This window comes from Pelophylax lessonae, assembly GCF_965119305.1.
Source record: "Pelophylax lessonae genome assembly, chromosome: 4".
NCBI lineage: Eukaryota > Metazoa > Chordata > Amphibia > Anura > Ranidae > Pelophylax > Pelophylax lessonae.
This window is the reverse complement of record NC_138771.1, coordinates 344,792,961-344,812,220: the sequence shown is the minus strand read 5'-3', so window position 1 is coordinate 344,812,220 and position 19,260 is coordinate 344,792,961. Positions and strand designations below refer to the sequence as shown.

The following is a 19,260-nucleotide window of genomic DNA, read 5'->3' as shown; positions in this document are numbered from 1 at the left end:
TTCTGGGTCAGCAACAAAAAGGGGAGTAGATAGGCAAGCAAGCCCGGGGATACATGGGGGAGGGGGCGCGAGCTGTGTGTAAGCATTTCTTGTTGCCATGACGACCTGGCACCTAGGGTTTGTCAGGTCCTGCTTATGTCCTTGCTTACATCCTACTTATGATGTTGAAGTGCGTTTTGTTACAGAGCATTTGTGTCTGCTATTTAGGAATTGATGGGAGAGCTGTGACATTGGACAGGTTGCTTTAAAGAGCTTACAACAGCCTCTATGCTCTTAGATGGAATAGCGAAGGTCATTTCAAATTCAACTAGTATAAATACCTGAATTTAACTTGTTTCAGTCTCTTGTAATCAACTGTAAAGCCCCATTCACATTAGGTGATTTTAAAATGCAGGCAGAATTTGTCATTCTGCCCACAATTTCAAATTGCAGCAAAATGAGCAACGCGTGTTTGAGTGCTGTTATTCCTAAAGGCACCCCAAAAGCTGTGTAATTCTGCCGCGAATGTCACCCGACAGTATCGTGCGCCAAACCGTGCATTTAAAAATCACTTTAAACTTGCCGCCCAAAAAGGAGCAGAAGCTTCTTTTAGGCGACAAACGCACATAGGGCAGTCTATTGGAGTAAATAGGCTGCCCTATGCGCGACTGCGCGACACTGAAAGGCATGTAAATCTCGCTTTCAGAATCACAAGCGTGATCGCTCGTTACTGCAACGCAATCTCTGAAAAAGTCCTAAAAGAGCCCTTAGGCTTGGAGAGAGGGTCATCCGAAAGACTAATAATGTGTTCTCCATGAACACATTATGATGACCACGTTCTGACAGGAAGAGGGATGACCTGATCAGTCTGTTGCTGTTCTTTTAACTCCTCAGTGTCAGGTGATGGGCAGGGAAGAGACCTAGCTGTGTTGCATAACTGTAGCAGTGAAAAGTCAGGTCACCAGGCTAGCTGTGCTGTGAGGTTGGGCTGTGTATATTTCAGGGCTGAATCAACAGATCTCCAAATCCTTTGGCAGGTAAGAATGCTACCTGGAGCGAAGCTTTAGGTTTCACGCACAGTGGCCATCTCTCCTAGATGCCTTTTCTTATGGCAGCAGAGTTTTGACAGAAATAGAACACTTGGTGCTTGTTAACTTGTGTAACGCTTCTAGGTGCGTCAAGCTCTTGGGAGTTAATTTATTCTGGCAGATTAAATGAATTAACGCTAAAGCGCGAAACTCGTTTACACGCACTTGAATTCGTCAAATATTTTTTCTGCCCAAGCGCTCCTGCTCCTGGAAGCACTGGCAGTGGGGATTTAGGGATAAAACTCCCTAAAATCTTTTAGAGGCAGGGAAAAAAAAGCCAGACACCCTAAACAGCAGCGATAAAATCCAGTGTGCATGAGTCCTTGAGATTTTTTTCTTCTGAACTGTGTCAACAACATTATTGTTGCTAAAACCCTGACATGTGAAATAAGAGACGCAAGCGCTTTAGATGGTTACTGTTAGTGGATAACCTCCCTAAGGAAACAACGCACTGAATCCCATTTTGCCCCACTCCTTTTTTTTTTTTTTTTCCTTTTCTCTGACTTTTTCTTGAGTGAACCAGGTTTTATACAATTAGAATTGTGTGTTCTTTCTCCTTCCATGACCAAGCTTTTGAAGCCATATTGGTAGACCTGCCCTCATCACTTTGTTTCACCAATAGAGGTAATACCCTATTGAAAGGTAAACACCATACATAAGCCTCAAGGGTCGGTAGCATTTGTTTTTCCTTTCCACTGAAAGAGCATCTAGTCCCAGCAGAAGCTTTTGATCCCATTTTTTGAATATGTTCCCAGTTAGGACACAGATACCTTAGGCACAGAGATCTGCTTTTCCAAGACTGAGATCCAGGCTATGTGAATTTGATCACTTTACTGAGTGTCACATGTTTGCAAGCTAAATTCATGCAAAACTATCCTGAGAGCACACATTCCTCTTATCTTCTGCAGGTTGTAAGCACCAGTCTTGCAAGATTTAGTGTGTAACGGAAACGGTGACAGTTTAGGATTGCTGTTAAAGCCAGACAGTGCTACTTTGCAAATGTGGGTTTTTTTTCCGTTTATCTGCCACTTCCACAATGCTGAGGCAGGATTTATTCTAGTTCAAATTTCGTTCGCTTGATAAAAGTATACCCAGTTTCTTTCTAACCCAGGAAGTTTTTAACCTTTGGGTTATACTGCCAACTACAGGAAGATTGGAGTCTTTCAAACAAAACTGTAAGCCAGCCCACTCTTACTACCAGCATGCCTCAGTGTTTTGCTAGTGTCCTAGGAGGATGGATTTCTCTTTTTCAGCTTGCCTGGTAAAAGACTAATCTATTATCTTAATCATATAGTACAGAATACAGGCTAAATATTTGACCCTGGGTTGTAGGTTGCTACCTTTTCAGGTGATTTGGATACTGGCAAAAACTTTGCTAGTTTTCTTAGGTGGTGGACCTCCCTTTTTAACTAAAAAAAAAAAAAAAACGAAATAAAAATAAACATGTTATACTTGTAACGGAACCGCGACCCACACTGTGTTTGTGGGCTTCAGTCAGTATACGGCTTCCTTCCGTCTTGAACCTAGATATCAGATTTTCCAGCCGCCCCCATACAAAGCTAGCTGACAACTTAGCTTCTTCTGGAACCTTCTCCTTTATTGAACAGTCACACAGTTTATTTACAGCATGGACATTCCCCTCCTGATCAGATCCTGACCACACACAGGTCAGGGGTTGCCTGATTACCTTATCATATGCAGATGAAATTGTATACAGAAATAGAATTAACCTGAACTAATTATCTAGCCATCTGGACAGAAACAATATGTGAGTTCATTAACAATGGGGCAGACCGGTTTAACAGAATACACATCACACCTCAATACACAAACAATAGGGAGAGCCTGTCTCTGATATTGAAGGACATGGAACAGAAGCCAATGGGATTAGCTCTTTCAGTGAACATGTTCAGAATCAAACAGGAATAGTCCTCACATATTTCTCGAGATACATGGCTGACAAATATTACTGTCCCACTTGAAGCAATCCAAACCATATTCTCAGTGTCCATTAGGTATCTGTCTTTCACTCCCAGTGACGGTGAGTCCCGTCAAAATACCTGAAGGAATTGTAAAGTCTCAAGGTTTTTCTCCTTAATGCATTCTAGGCATTAGGGTGAAAAATCCTTTGGGTTCAGGTAACAAAAATGGGGGGGGGGGGGGGTCTGGGGGACAGCTGCAGCACCGATCGTTCCAGAGACTACCACAAACCCAGGGACTCCTGTCTCGGGTCCTCATTGGATAGATTAATAGCAGCAGGAGCCATTGGCTCCCGTTGCTGTCAATCAAATCCAGTAACAATGGTTTTGCACAGAGCAGTCCCCAAGCAGGAGCGCCCATCAAATCTTTTTCTTTCTCCAGTATATTCAAATATAGTTGATAATATTGGTTAAATTACATTAGTTACATAAACATTTCATGAAACATTAGGTCATGAATATTTACTTGAAGTCATGGAAAAGTCATGGAATTTTATTGGTAAAAATGTGTACGAACCCTGATAGTTGTTTAAGCCAAAGGGACAGGGGCGTCCCTGAATTGCTGATTCCTACAATATTATAAATTAGGAAGTCCACTTCCCACAAAGTGTTCATTAGGCATGTAAGGCATACTTTACTTGATACGAGTCCCAGAGTTTCCCACCAAGGTGTGTAATTGTGTGACAAATCCTTACATTCCTATAGCAGGGTCTACGCCATCATTTGGCTCTCAACACTATCAAAGGTTGGGTTTCTGCGATTTTATATCTTGTTTCAGAGACAGTTGGTCTGTCACTCCTCCTTGGTTAAGACATTTGTGCAGGAAGTTTATCATGTAGTTCCCTCTTTTTTCTTTTCCCCGAGACTCTCTGGGATCTGAATTTGGTTCTTTGTGCTTGAGAAACCAACATTTGAACCCAATAGAAACATTCCCCTGTCTGTTCCCATCCACAAGGTACTATTTCTTTTAGCAATCACTTCTGCAAGGAAAATATATGTACTAGTGGCCTTCTCATACAAGGAATCTTTTTTTTGTTTTGCATATTCGCATCCTTGGTTGATCATATCCATAATCTTCAAAAGTTTATGGCAAATTTGTACCTGCTGTTCTTGCATGTTTTTTTAGGAGGCCTTAGCACAACAGGTATGCAAGGCAGCTTCCTGTTTCCCCTTTTTGGTTTTGAAAATTTGTTTGTGCTCCGTGCAAACTACTTTTTTAATTGTATATATGGGGCATGAATCTTTCTTCTTAAATTCTTGATTTTGGTTGCTCCTTCCTTGTGCCTTAGCTGGAAAGTGACAAAATTGAGTTCAGCAGGGGCTGTCAGCCCATATTTAGTGGAGGATATCCTTCATATTGTTTGGTGCTCTGCTTCCTTGGAGTAGGAGTTAAAATTCAATGTTTCTCTGTCCTTTGTTTGCCAAAGGGGGATTTTTTTCACAATTGGGTTGGAAAATAATTTAATTGTTCACCTTATTTGTAAGAGATTGGTAATTTCATTTTTACATAAGTTATACAATTATAGCTGACACTTGGAATACTTGACATTAACATAGTGTTTGATTTGAACCTATCTGAAAATTATTTAAATATTGTATATATTTTACTTTTAGGAAGCGTTAAAACTACAACAGGACATGAGGAAGAAGAAACAGGAAATGTTAGAAAAGCAAATAGAATATCAGAAGGTATGTACGTTTGGTTTTTGACCCATCATGCCAGAGCAATTTGTACTTTGGTTATTAAGTTTATTATAACATTTGTTCTATGGCATAGCCCAGCCCTCAAATTTTCCACTCACATTTTGCGAGTGGAAAATTATGTAGGGCGAGCTTCGGTCAGGGGAAGAGAGGAGAGGAAAGCCGGCCAGCTGAGGGATTGGATAATGTCAGAGCGGCGGATCATCTCACTAACAGCTTTAATTGTAATTGCCGGGCGCTCACTGACACACACAGTCCCGCCTCCTAGCCCGGCTTCTTTGATAGACAGAACACCTGGCCAACCAGGACGTGTGACGTCTATCAAAGAAGCCGGGCTAGGAGGCGGGACTGTGTGTGTCAGCGAGCGCCCGCAATTACAATTAAAGCTGTTACAGTGGGATGATCCGCCGCTCTGACATCCGGCCAGCAGTGGCATACCGATGGAGGGGGTCAAGCCGGTACTCGCGCCGATCATCTCATGTTGCGCTGCTCCCTAGGTCTGTGCTGAGCTGCTCGCAGGGGCTGGAAGCAGGTGAGTGTCCAAGGATTTAGCAGCCTCCCTGTGTGACTGGATAGGAGGAGCGGTGGGGTGGCTGTATATAGAGGAATTGATCTTTCAATATTACTGCTGCAGCTGTTGGATGCCTGATTCTCCTCTCTGCTGGAGGAATATGGAAATATCAATTCCTCTATATGCAGCCGCCCCACCGCTCCTCCTATCCAAATTTTTTTTCTTTTGCTGGCCCCCAGTGCTGTACAGCCCCCCCCCCCCCCCAGCCCACCTAATGCTCTTCAGTCCCCTCTCTATCCCCCCAGTGCTCTTCAGCCCCCCAGTGCTCTTCAGCCCCCCAGTGCTCTTCAGTCCCCCCCCCCCCCCCCTCCAGCCCCTTAGTGCTCTTCAGCCCCCCAGTGCTCTTCAGCCCCCCACCCTCCAGACCCCTGATGGGCACGGATGAGGCTGCACTGATGGGCACTGAAAACGTTGTTGTTAATATTTATTTTTGTAACTTCTGCATTAATGCAAAAACATTTAACAGTGTAATTTTATGAGATAATTTATGAGGGCGTGTTTAGGGGCGGAATTAGGGGCAGGGTAGGAGTTGGATGGGGCAACTGGTGGCGAGTAACCCTTAAGGCCTGGCTAGTAGCTCAGGACTTTAAATTTTGAGCCCTGGCATAGCCTATTTGTAAAGTTGTTTAGACACTTAGGATTTCATGTTCACACTTTCAATGTGGATTTTAGTCCCAGAATGTGCTAGAAAAGTCTTTCCTGAAATAAAATAATTTATCCCTAAACACAGACACTCCCTAACCCCTAACTACCGCGCTATAGCCGAATGGCGGCTGCAGTGTGGTCGCACATTGCTGGGAGGGCGTCATATGACGTCCTCCCACATGCTCGGGCTTCCTGCGCAGCCCTGTCCACCCGTGTCATCAGTGTCCTGATAATCAGTGCAGCCCCACCAGTGCAGCCTTAGCAGCACACATCAGTGAAGGAGAAAAATTACTTTACAAAAATTACAATTGTATAGCAATTGTTTAGCAAAAAATAAACCCCATTGGCAATTAAATACCACCAAAATAAAGCTCTATCTAGTGATAACATTTTTGTTTGGTTGCACTGTTGCATGACCGTGCAAGTGTCATTCAAAGTGCGACAGCACTGAAAGCTGAAAATTGGCCTGGGCAGGAAAGGGGTGAAAGTGCCTAGTAGGCAAGTGGTTAAAGAACCTCTTTAGACCACCTTGAAGAGTTCAAATCTGACAGTTGCTAAGAAATGTATGAAGTGATATGGTCCTTGAAAACTTGAGCTAACTTGTGCTGTAAATAGTACCTTTGAATGTTTTCAGATGTTGATATCAAAACTCGAGAAAAACAAAACTATGAAGGCAGAAGAGAGGACAGAAATCATGAAAACTCTAAAGGTACTCGACGAGAAGATTTCTCAGGTGAAAGATGAATTGAAGACGCTATCTGCTCCATCAAAAGTGAAATCTAAGACTGAGGTATGTTTAGCAAAACCTAGTCACCAAACACTACTGATCTCTCAGTTCTAAGTCGTCAATAAGCAGAGAGCTGGTGACTGTCAGTAACCCCTGACTCTCTGCTCTGCCCCCTCGCGCTCACTGGAGTGCTGGCCTGTGGAAGGGGCGGTGAGTGGTTGGCTTAGGCTCTCAGCGGCTCATTGAGCAGCTGAGCCGGTGCCCGTCCAGGCATCTATGTGGATCCCGACCATATGGTTGCGATCTGCCCAGCCTGGACCAGCTCTGTCTGCTGAAAACTGGTCACAGGAGCAGAACAGCCAAACGAGCTTTGGCTGTACTTCTCCTTTTTATAAAAAGAAAATTGCTGGGCAGGTAGACGTTTTATTTGTGGAGTGCAGTTTATATATGGCACTGCAGAAATATAGCACAGGCAGCCAGTACACCTAATAAATGTCTGTGACTGAGATCACAAACATAAGGCACAGAGCCATTCAGAGTGGCTCTGTGTCTTGTGATGGCCAAATAATCGCCATCACAAAACACCTGCTTGTGTTACATGCGACTCTTCCTCCTCTGCTGCTGATTCTCCCAATCCACTACTTTTCCTCCTTCGGCTTACTCTCCTGCTAATCCTGTAAGTAAAACTACTCCCAATCACAAACAATAGGATCGGGCACAGAAGAAATGTGATCTATCAGTTTTTTTCTCAATCTTTTTTTTTTTTTTTTTTTTTTTTTTTTTTAATATAGTAAAAAATAAAAAGTTATTAAATACCACCCAAAGATATCTTTATATGTCTTGAATGATAACAATATTTTGGGTACAGTGTTGCAGGATGGAGTAATCAGTCAAACCATAACAAAACATTAATACCTTGCTTACGGTGGATGTCTGTTAAACTGGGAATACATTGGACTTTTTATGGACTATATATCTCTATGGTGGTGCTACAAAAAAAGTAAAAGTTAATGCAATGCATGTAAGTGAGATTATTGATTTATACATTACGCTAAGAAGCGCGGTTACTTATATATAGACATATTATATTTTTCTACTCTGAAAAATTGTACCAGGACTCTGATCTGAACATGAAGGGACAGCTTGTAACATTGCTGGGATATATATATATATATATATATATATATATTCTCAATTTATCAAGGATATCTCCTCCTACCCCTTACCCTTTCAACCCACTCTCCTCCTTCCTCTTTCCCCTTCTTTCCAATATTGTGCTTCATTTTGCCTTCCTCTCCATTTATTTGGTCTGCCCCTTAGTCTACCTATGCTTCTTGGTATTTATTAGTCTTTTTAAAATCTACCCGTTTCATCCATTTGAGAAACCCTCACCTTGTTCCTCATCTCTACTGCCCAGATACTCTGTATATGTATATATATATATATATTAGTACAGACCAAAAGTTTGGACACACCTCATTCAAAGAGTTTTTTCTTTATTTTCATGACTATGAAAATTGTAGTTTCTCTCTCCCCAGGATGTTGTATTCTCCAAGCATCTAATAGTTGGCATTGGCAGAACTTATTCCTTACCCCCCCTGAGTTGACTACCTCCCACTGCCCATACACTTAACGTGCTGTCTAGAAACGGATCCTTGCAGAACTTGAAGTCCCCTGCTAAAAACAGATTACCCTTTTTAAAAAGCATCAGCTTATCGAATATTTTTTTTTCAAATAGCCTCTTGGGTATTTATTTGGGCAATATACCTTTGCCAAAGTGCAATCCATTCCCAGCAGCCAACCTTTCAAGAAGATAAATCGGCCCTCTGGGTCGGCCAATCTCTTCTCTAGAGAGAACCTCACATTTCTTGAAAAAACGATTTGCCACCCTGTTTTGCTCTTTTAATTTGTGTATCTCCGTAATGCCAGACCGGGTAATAGTTTGAAAATATTTTTACATTTGTATCTTGTGCAATGTATGTTTCTTGTAGAAATACTATATTAGCGAAATTTTGTCTAAGCTCTTCTAATACCTGGTGACTTTTAGTTGGTATGTTCAGACCTCTAACATTATATGTCAGTAATTTTAGGGAATTCATGTCGTCTTTCCTTTTCTCACCTCCTGAAAATTATTGCCGCTCCTTCTCCCACCCGGCCAAAGCCTGGTGAGGGAACAGAGGCTCCCATTACTCATCGGCGAGAACTTCGTCTCCAATTTAGGAGGAGAAGCGACATCAACAAATACCACCATAGAATCCGCACAACATTGTTTACCCTTTAATTCTCCCACTGGCCAGTGAGACAGAAGTGGCTGACAACATAGCTCCCCCGCTGCTCAGCTCGCTCTGCGAACTTTGCGGCTGATGGTTGATAGCTGTGGCAGCAGACAGGGCCGACGGTTCTGCGCTGTTCCTCATCCTTCCTCCCAGTTCGGTGAGGGATTTCCATAAGTGGGAGGGGGGTGGATGCAGAGTGGGCGGGACACAGAGGTCCGTTACGGCATGGCGGGATGGCGCCGCTCCCTAGCTTGCTCCACACACGCGCCATGTAGGCTCTTCCTCCCATTCAAGGGCACATCTGATCCATGTGGAATGTATATCCCTGCAGACCGGTAGGGTGCTATACAGGTTCAGGGCGCAGTGATCCCCAGCTGGAGAGTTGAGTCCCTAAAGTCCCTTGTGGCATTGCCGACAGTTCTGGCTGAAGGTTAGACCCCCCCTCCCAGGGAGCGGAAAGCTTTTGCAACAGCCATATTAACTGCATGCATGATCTGCAATACAGGTTCTATGGACACCTAGTTTAGTGGGGCTACAGGTTGCAGCAAGCGTGGTAACATGTTGGACTACAGGTTGCAGCAGAGCATTCTTTGTGGGACTACAGGTTGCAACAAGTATTAAGAGGCCACATCCCGTCTCCTTGTGGTGGTGGGGCACTGGCAACGTGCAGTTCAGGGGTAAACGACAGACTGATGTTTATTGGCCCAATGTCCTCTCGGCTGACTTGGATCACTGTTCCTAGCAGTCATCCCTATATATACATATTAACAGGCCATGTTTCATCGGTGGTAGAGGAAGGATGTAGAGAGTTAGGGGGTCCCAAATACCTTCTTTAGGTAAGGAGGAACCTGGGTGCAGACCCTCTGAATATTTCCCCTGGGAGTCGGTGTGTGTTTTGTGGCTCTGATTTCCTCCACCTATCCGGTATTTCCACTACTACTGTGGCATAGTTTTCAGCATTCCAGGATACTTGCCAATTTGGACCACCTGGGTCACAAATAGAAGCGTTTCTCCTCCCCTCCTCTCTATTAATGGAATAAAAACCAGTAGAGAACGAGGTCGAGAAAGATGAATGTTTTGGAAGAAGGGAGCAGTAAAGACTCCTTATCTGAGGACTCGACTCCTGAAGAACCGCAGGGTCAGACCTATGGAAACTTTTTTTGAGAGTTTTCTCAAAGGAGTTGCCCAGACTAATTTTGAAGTCACCACATCCCGAGTACTCTTCTCCAAAGGTTATAGGATTTGGATGATGACACCTGCCACAACATCCTCAGTTCTTTCCTGTTCATCCTCATTTAAAGGATGTTTTGTACGCTTACTTGGGTCACCATGACAAATTGTTCATGCTGCCAAAAAGGTTTGCTGAGCAAGACCGGGGATCTTGAGTCAGATCTCAAGGCGTTGATCTTTCCAGTGGACGAAAGGTTTAACACTTTCTACCTGAACTCCTTACTGTTCTGAAACTGAATGGCTCTGTTTGTCCCATCTTGGGCCTCAAGAGACTCAGTTTTTACAGGTCCAGAAGTCACAGATGTAATTGTGCAGTCAGTGGTAGCCTCTCTCTCTAGCATAAATTCCTGGCTACACCTACCTACACAGTTTTATCTTTCCACCTCCACCAAAGGTTTCTGCAGTTTTTAGTGGAGGACCACCACTTCCTGTTTGTGGCCTTTCCGTTCAGCCTGTCCACTTCTCCCATAGGGTTCTCCAAGGTCCTGATCCATTTCTGGCGCTTTTGCATACCACTGTTATACGGTACCTGGATGACTTCTATTTGCTTTGCTTCTGGAGACCAATGTGTCTTACATGATGCACACTCTGGAAAAGTTTGAATGGGTTCTGAATTTACAGAAATCTGGCATCCAGTTTCAGGGCAGAGCTGAATAGGTTTGTCTCCTGGACCAGGGATCCTCGAGCATTCGCAGTGAATGCACCGGTGACACAGTGGGACCAGTTCCCCCTTATTTATGCCTTCTTGCCATTGATACCTTCTATCTCATCTACTTTGCAGGAGTGCAAAGGAATTGTGGTGATTCTGATCATCCTGGAGAACTGAGTGCTCTGACATTGTGAACATGTCAGCAGAACAGCCTTGGACCCTTCAGGATCGACCCCAACTCCTGTCAAACGTTACAATCTTCCATCCTTTTTTATAGTCGCTGGCTTTAAAAGCATGGCTTTTGAGGAAGAGTCTTCATACACAGGGGAGTCTCTCATTTGGCCATTCATATCCTGCTGAATGTGCAGAAGATGACTTCATGGAAGATTTACCACTTATAAATCTCACTTTGCTTAGTGGAAGGCTTTGTAAGTCTGTTGTGGGTCGAATCCAGATTTTCTCCAGTCTGAGTTAATGCAATTGTAAATGGTTTTTTTTTTTTAAATAACAAACCTGTCTATACTTACCTACTTTGGTCCCCTGCCGGCACTCCTGGCCTGTCCTCTTTCCAGTGCCCCCATGGGGGCAGTCGTGCGTGCCCGCTCCCGGGCCCTGTTTGCTGCGTTCATTGACACAGACAGCGGGACTCGGCCCCACTCCCTCATCACTGGCGTTGATTGATAGCACTGGGAGGGGGGAGAGAAGAGCTGAAGACGTGCACAGCACAGGATTGAATGAGCGCTCAAGTAAAGTAAAAGGGGGTGTGAGGGGGGGGGGGATGCTGATGCCTAAACATTTTTTCTCTTACGTCCTCCGACAGTCGCCGCCTCTTCATATTCGTCACATATGGGGTATTAGACTTTGCTCCGAAGGAATAGCTAGGCAACAGAATATGTTAAAGCTTTTAACATATCCCACCCTCAAGGGGTGGTCCCCTCAGTCAATACCCTCCTACTTCCTGCAACCATATCTCAGTTTCAATGTCTAGCTTGTCAGGAGTGGCTGGCTCTCTCTGTGCTGGGGCTTTGTGCCCCAGACTCTTTCTTCTTTTTTGATTTTTTGTTTGAGTTTTCTCTCTACCTTTACTTAGCTGTTCTTTTTGTCAGCGTTAGTTCTTCGGATGAAGAGGATCATGCGGGCTGGGTCTCGGGCTGATCCCCCTGGTCGCAGGTCATGGGTCAGTGGCTTCCCAGCCTGCCATCGAGCGTTCAGCCAGGTAACGCTCCTGGCACAGTGAACGACCCATCCCTGTTCGGTGCAGGGATGATTGGTGAGGTGGCTACCTCACTGGACGCTGTGCGGTTTCTTAACCCCCATTCTGTGCGTCTTGTATGCGACTCTCCCTGCCTCATGTGCAGCGGCTTGTTCGCCTGTGCGGGTCCCCCACACCATTGTGAGGTAAGTGTATCTGTGTGGGGACCTGTCTGTCTGGGGGGGTGTCAGTCTGGGACTGTGTAACCTGCCTCTGTTCACACTGTTTGTCTCCCTATCACTCGGCTGCATGCTGTGGGCTGCAAGGGGGGGGGGGGGGGGGGGAGCTGTGTGACACTGTGTGTGTCAGCCTTGTCAGTGTGAGAAGCTGTGTGCTGTGGGGCATGTTTTGGGCATGTTTTGGGCATGTTTGGGCACTATACAGCGATTGCTGCGGCAATCTGACATGTTTTTTTATACATGGATGACGTGTGCTTTACTGTACTGTAGAGCGGCGGTTTCGGCGCCAAACGGCGCCATTTTGCCTACACTCGCTCCGGCCGCATGTTCTACATGCATGGCGGCCATTTTCTTGTAGCCTCCCATAGGCTTTCATAGGGCGCCCTGGCAGCATCACTTCCTCTTCTCCAGGAACACCGATCGAGGCAGCAGCAGCGGCGAGGGTCTCCTCAGGTTATATCCTTCTTATCCATTGCCTGTGTCAGTTTTATTGTCCCTGTGGGGGTCTCATTGTGCTTGTGTGTGGTGCGGTGGGCTGCGCTCGCCGCGCTTTTTAAAGGGGCAGTTAACCCTTTATTATCCGGTATTTGTAATAGGGGCAATGGATTCTCAGGAGGGCAAATTTCCTACCGCCTTGGTGGAAAGCCAGGGGACCGCTGTTTCCCCCCCAGGGGGGGATTTAGCCACTATTGTGGCTGGCCTTGCTGCTCAGGTGCAGATGCTGGTGGCTGCTCAATCTACTAAAAGACCCAGAGTTTCTCTTTCCTCTGATTCTGAGGGTGAAGGTGATGGGGCTGTTATGGCGGGGGCCTCCTTATCGGGGTCCCGCTCCTCCCTGGATCTAGTGGGGTCCGAGGTGGAGGCTGAAGTTGAAGGGGTTGATAATTCTCCCCCGGGCTCGCCTGAAGAGCTTGCAATCATGGATGAATTGATTGCTTCCATAAAACAAACGCTGCGTTTGCAGGATGAAGTGTGTCCCCCCGCTGCCTTGGCGGCTTATGGGACGCAGAGAAAACGCAGGACGCCGCAGGTTTTTCTCTGCAATGATTTCCCTGTTAAGGAACAATGGCGCAATCTGCGCAAACCTTTTGCTGTACCAAGTAGGTTCAGGCTGCGTTATCCTTTCTCGCCTTCCACTGATGAAAGGTGGTGTGTGCCACCCCCAGTGGATCACGCAATTGCGGTTTTAAACAAATCCACTGCGATTCCTGCAGAGGATTCCCCTGTGTTCCGTGATGCCACGGATAGGAGATTGGAGTCTCTTGCCCGTCATACTTATTCTGTTACGGGTTCTATGCTTAAGGCTCTGTTTGCCTCTCTCATGGCGGCCCAGGCGGTCGCAAGTTGGACGCAGATGTTTAGGCGCGTCCTAGTGGCCGATTCGGCCTCGCCGGCGACCCTGGATATGGTGGATCAAATCCACCAGGGTGTCATGTATCTGTGTGATGCGGACTTGGACCTAGTCCCGTTGGCTGCACGTGTGCACAGCGTGGCGGTGTTGTCTCGCCGCCTGGTTTGGTTGAAATGTTGGTCGGTGGACCAATCTTCACGTAAGACCTTAGCCAATCTGCCTTATGATGGGTCTCGCCTTTTTGGGGAGTCCTTGGATGTGTTGATTAAGGGGATCACCGGAGGTAAGAGCACTCTCTTGCCCCATTTCCCCAAGGCTAGGGGGCTTCTGGGAAGAAGCATGCTAATTTTCGGCCCCCTCAGGGGTCCTTTCGTGCCTTTCGGTCGCACTACAAGGGCAAACCGTTCAAAGGTCAAGGCTCTCAGAAGAAGCCCTGGTCTGGAAAACAGCAGTCTGGTCAATCCGGATCCGCAGCCCATAACAGTGCGGCCTGAAGGGGTGCCCTCACCCAGTTTTGGGGTGGGGGGACGCTTGCTCGGTTTTCTTCAGCCCTGGTTGGCCCGCGTGCGGGACAGATGGGTTCAGGTGATCGTTCGATCTGGTTACAAGATCGAGTTTCTCTCTCGGCCGGAGAGCAGATTCTTTTCCCTCAAATCTTCAACTGTCTCCAGAGCGTTTACGGGACCTGCACCTGGCGGTGCGGGACCTGAGGGCTCAGGGAGTGGTAGTTCCGGTGCCTCATCGGGACAGATTTCGGGGGTTTTATTCCAATCTGTTCACCGTGCCCAGAAAGGAGGGCAAGGTTCGTCCAATTCTGGACTTGAAGGCTCTGAACCGCTCTGTGCGGGTTCGCAAGTTCCGCATGGAATCCCTGCGGTCGGTGGTGGCTGCCCTGGTTCCGGGGGAATTCATGGCCTCCATCGATTTGAAGGATGCGTATCTTCACATCCCCATTTTCGAGGGTCACCAGAGGTACCTTCGATTTGCCATTGCGGAGGATCACTACCAGTTCGTGGCGTTGCCTTTTGGCCTCGCCTCGGCTCCGCGGGTCTTCACCAAGGTGCTTGCACCGGTTCTGGCATTATTGAGGGCCCAGGGCATTTCTGTCCTGGGGTATCTGGACGACATTCTGGTTCGGTCTGCGACCAGCCAGGGTCTGGAGATGGACCTGTCTGTCACGATGCAAACTCTGCAGGAGTTTGGTTGGACGATAAATTTTCCAAAGTCGACACTGAGTCCGTCGGTTCGCCTTCCCTACCTTGGAATGATTCTGGACTCGGTGCAGGCGAAGGTCTTCCTGCCGGAAGACAAACTCAGAGCTCTTCAGGAGGAAGTCAGGTCCCTCAGGGACGTTCTGCACTCGTCTCTGCGGACGTGCATGAGATGTCTGGGATTGATGGTCTCGGCCTTCGAGGCGATTCCCTTCGCCCAGTTTCACACGCGGGGTCTCCAAGCGGAGATCCTGTCCATGTGGGACGGGCGACCTCAATCTCTGGATCTTCGAATCTCGTTGAGTCATCGCACCAGAAGAGACCTTCTGTGGTGGCTCCAGTCCCCGATGGTGTCCGGGGGCAAGTCGTTTCGTCCTATCTCGTGGACGGTAATCACCACGGATGCCAGCCTGTCGGGCTGGGGTGGTGTTCTGGGCGTTCTGTCCGCCCAGGGGACTTGGTCGGAGGGGGAGTCCTCCCTTCCGATCAAACATTCTGGAATTGCGTGCGATAAATCTCTGTCTTCATCGCTGGACGGACCGGCTGCAGGGCTGCCCGGTTCGGGTGCAGACGGACAATGCCACGGCGGTGGCCTACATCAACCACCAAGGGGGCACCAGGAGTGCCCGAGCGGCTCGAGAAGTGGCCGACATTCTGTCTTGGGCCGAGACTCATGTCCCGGCGATAACGGCGGTTCACATTCCGGGGGTGGAGAACTGGCAGGCGGACTATCTGAGTCGCCAGACCCTGGATCAGGGGGAATGGTCTCTCCACCCGGCTGTCTTCCAGATGTTGTGCGCGAAGTGGGGTCTTCCAGATGTGGACCTGTTCGCGTCTCGTCTCAACAACAAGGTGAGAAGGTTCGTGGCAAGGACGCGCGACCCTCGGGCAGACGCGTCGGACGCGTTAGTGGCCCCGTGGCATCAGTACAGGCTGATGTACGCGTTTCCACCGATTCAGTTGCTGTCCAGGTTCCTTCGCAGGTTACACTCGGAACGCAGCACGGTGATTCTTGTGGCACCGGACTGGCCTCGCCGGTCCTGGTACGCAGACCTCGTGAATCTGGCGGTCGATGCCCCGTGGCGTCTGCCTCTTCGAGACGATCTCCTGTCTCAAGGACCGATATACCATCCTGCTTTACAGTCGCTGGCTTTGACGGCCTGGCTGTTGAGACCGAGGTCCTGAAGGAGAAGGGTCTCTCCCCAGAGGTCGTTCATACCTTGATCAACGCGAGGAAGTCTTCCTCGGGGAAGGTTTATTACCGTACTTGGAAGGCCTATTTTGCCTGGTGTGAGTCCAGGGGGTTTTCACCCCGCACGTACTCGGTTTCCCGAGTGCTGTCCTTCCTTCCAACGGGTGTCGATCAGCGTTTGGCGCTGGCTACGATCAAGGGTCAGGTGTCTGCGCTGGCCGTTCTGTTTCAACGTCCCGTGGCTTCCAACTCCTTGGTTGGCACTTTTGTTCAGGGAGTGCGGCATCTGATACCTCCTAGGAGGGATCCTCTGCCCCCTTGGGACTTGAATCTCGTTCTATCTGTGTTACAACGTGCTCCTTTTGAACAGATCAGGGAGATCTCGTTGTCTATGTTGTCCAAAAAGGTCGCCTTTTTGGTTGCGATCACTTCGGCTCGCAGAGTGTCGGAGCTGGCGGCTTTGTCCTGCAAGTCTCCGTATCTGGTTGTTCATTTGGATAAGGTGGTCTTGCGACCTAATCCTTCTTTTCTTCCGAAGCGAGTTTCGGAATTCCATCTTAATGAGGATATTGTCTTGCCTTCGCTGTGCGCGAAGCCTAAACATCCAAAGGAGGTGAGATTGCATTCTTTGGATGTTGTTCGGGCGATAAGGGTTTACCTTAAATCGACTGAGTCTTTTCGAAAGACGGACTCCTTGTTTGTTCTTCCAGAGGGTCCTCGGAAGGGCATGGCGGCGTCGGCCTCTACCATCGCCAAATGGATCAGGCAGACCATTGAACAGGCCTATGCTTTGCAGGGGAAGGTTCCCCCTGTGCCTGTGAAGGCGCACTCTACTAGATCTCTGAGTACGTCTTGGGCCTGTCGTCATGGGGCTTCTGTAGCCCAGGTGTGTAAGGCGGCGACCTGGTCGACCGTGCATATGTTCACAAAATTCTACAAAGTAGATGTTCAGGCATCGGCGGATGCTTCCTTTGGCCGCAAGGTTCTTAGTGCGGCAATTCCCTAGGGTCCCTTGTTGGGGACTTCTGGCTGTTGGGATAAGTTTTTTTATCCCCTGGTTATTTGTCTTTTCCTGGGTTGTTGCTCTTGTTGAGCACTTGTTTTTTCCTGTAGCCCAGCTGGTTTCCTTCCTTTGGTAAGGTTCCTTTCTTTGATGTGGAAACTGCGTTGCCTTTCGGCGCGGATGCGTTTCCCACCCCTCATGTTTGCACTGCTTTGGGACGTCCCCATATGTGACGAATATGAAGAGGCGGCGACTGTCGGAGGACGTAAGAGAAAACTGAATTTTTGTAAAATCTTACCTGTAAAATTCCTTTCTCTGAGTCCTCCGACAGTCGCCGCCCCCGCCCCTCTTTTGGGGTTTGGTTGTATACTCTACTGCTATTCCACTGAAACTGAGATATGGTTGCAGGAAGTAGGAGGGTATTGACTGAGGGGACCACCCCTTGAGGGTGGGATATGTTAAAAGCTTTAATGTTAACATATTCTGTTGCCTAGCTACTCCTTCGGAGCAAAGTCTAATACCCCATATGTGACGAATATGAAGAGGCGGCGACTGTCGGAGGACTCAGAGAAAGGAATTTTACAGGTAAGATTTTACAAAAATTCCGTTTTACCCTAATGCATGGAATGCATTAGGTAAAAACTGTTTAGGCTTTAGAACCACTTTATTCTTAGACTGGCCTTAAGTATGAGCAGTGGTCCGATTTTGGCTTTAGCGGTCCTTTTTTCAGAAACCAATTGCATCTTTCTTCCATGCTTTTGTTCAAGGCATCACACTGATTGTTTCGCTTGTTAAGGCTCTGTTGACTCCATGGGATCTCAACTTAAATCCATCTGGGATCTTCCTTCAGTTCTTCTCACGTGGAAGGTTATATTTCTGTTCCCGGTACTCCACTTTCACAAGGCGATCCTACAGCCTTAGCCATCCTCTTTGCCTAAGGTGTTTTTTTTTTTCCTTCCAGCTCAGCCAGGATATTGTAATGATATCATTCTGTCATAAACCTCAGACGCTGGGGGAAAAGGTTCTTCACAGCTTAGATGTTGTTGGTGCAGTTAGGTGTTACCTGAAGTTTATTGCTGCAATTTGTCAGTTGAATTACCTCTGTGCTTCCCAAGGCCCAAGGAAGGGTCAAGCAGCTTCCTAATCTACCATCTCTAGATGGAGCTATCAGCGTATTTCTAAAGCTTATGGTATAGGAGGGAAAGTTCCACCTTTTTTTTAGTCAACTTTTTTGTAAAGTTGCTACCTGGTCTTCAGTTCATATTTTTAGCTGCTGAATATGCTACTTTTTTGGTTGGCTTGCTTTGGAGGCTGCTGCATCTAATTTTTTTTTTCTTTAAATCTTTATAAAATTGTTACTTTTTTTCCTTTTTGCACAACCATACATACAATTTAATAATATACAATGAATACTTAAATATTTATAAACCATAATCTAATCTATGGATACAGTGGATATAAAAAGTCTACACACCCCTGTTAAAATGTAAGCTTTCTGTGATGTAGAAAAAAAATGAGACAAAGATCAATAATTTCAGAAGTTTTTCCACCTTTTGTATGACCTATAAAACTGTACAACTCAATTGAAAAACAATATTACTAATGTTATTTAACCCGGTATACAATTCTAAACCTAAGAACAATAACATTAGCAGCGCTAATATATTCTTATTGTAAACAGTCCTTGTTGTTGTTTTTTTTTTTGGATAAACTCGGATTAAAATTGCTGGCAAAAAATTCCACACAACAAGTGTTCTTCACTGGTGTTTCAATTCTTGCAGGGCTTAATATCGTGCACCTTCATCACACCACCGCTTGTGTTCTCCCTTTTTAGGTAATTAACGCTCACCAGACTACAGATCAAATGCGCCTTTAAATCACCAGCTGAAATATAATCTCCACCTCTACTCCTCCAAGCACCATCCACTTGGGTTGTAAAACCTTCAGGCCCCCCATGCACACGGGGCATTTTTAACGCTGCTGTAAGTAGCGTTAGGCGTTTTCTTTTTGCAGCCTAAAAACGCACCTCCATGTTATTCTATGGCCTCATGCACACACAGACATTTTTGAGCTGTAAGTGGCCTAGGCGTTTTTAAGCTGAAAGAAGAACCCACGGCATGCGCGTTCTGAGGACCAGCGTTACAGCTGTAAAAACGTCTGACGCTGCTAAAGGCTGAATAACGTTGCTTAACATGCGTTCAGCCACGTTATTTGTTTTTTCTTCCAT

The 19,260-nt window shown here is 46.7% G+C and overlaps 1 protein-coding gene across 1 annotated transcript in view; it reads left to right on the top strand.

The window, feature by feature from the left end:
* The window catches only part of LOC309553254 (RNA-binding protein 27-like), a 186,821-nt gene that overhangs the window by 126,481 nt on the left and 41,080 nt on the right, over positions 1-19,260 (top strand). The window contains exons 15-16 of the mRNA XM_082254244.1: positions 4,661-4,735; positions 6,598-6,753. Of these exons, the coding sequence (XP_082110370.1) occupies positions 4,661-4,735; positions 6,598-6,753 (231 nt within the window). The remainder of the gene's footprint in view (positions 1-4,660; positions 4,736-6,597; positions 6,754-19,260) is intronic.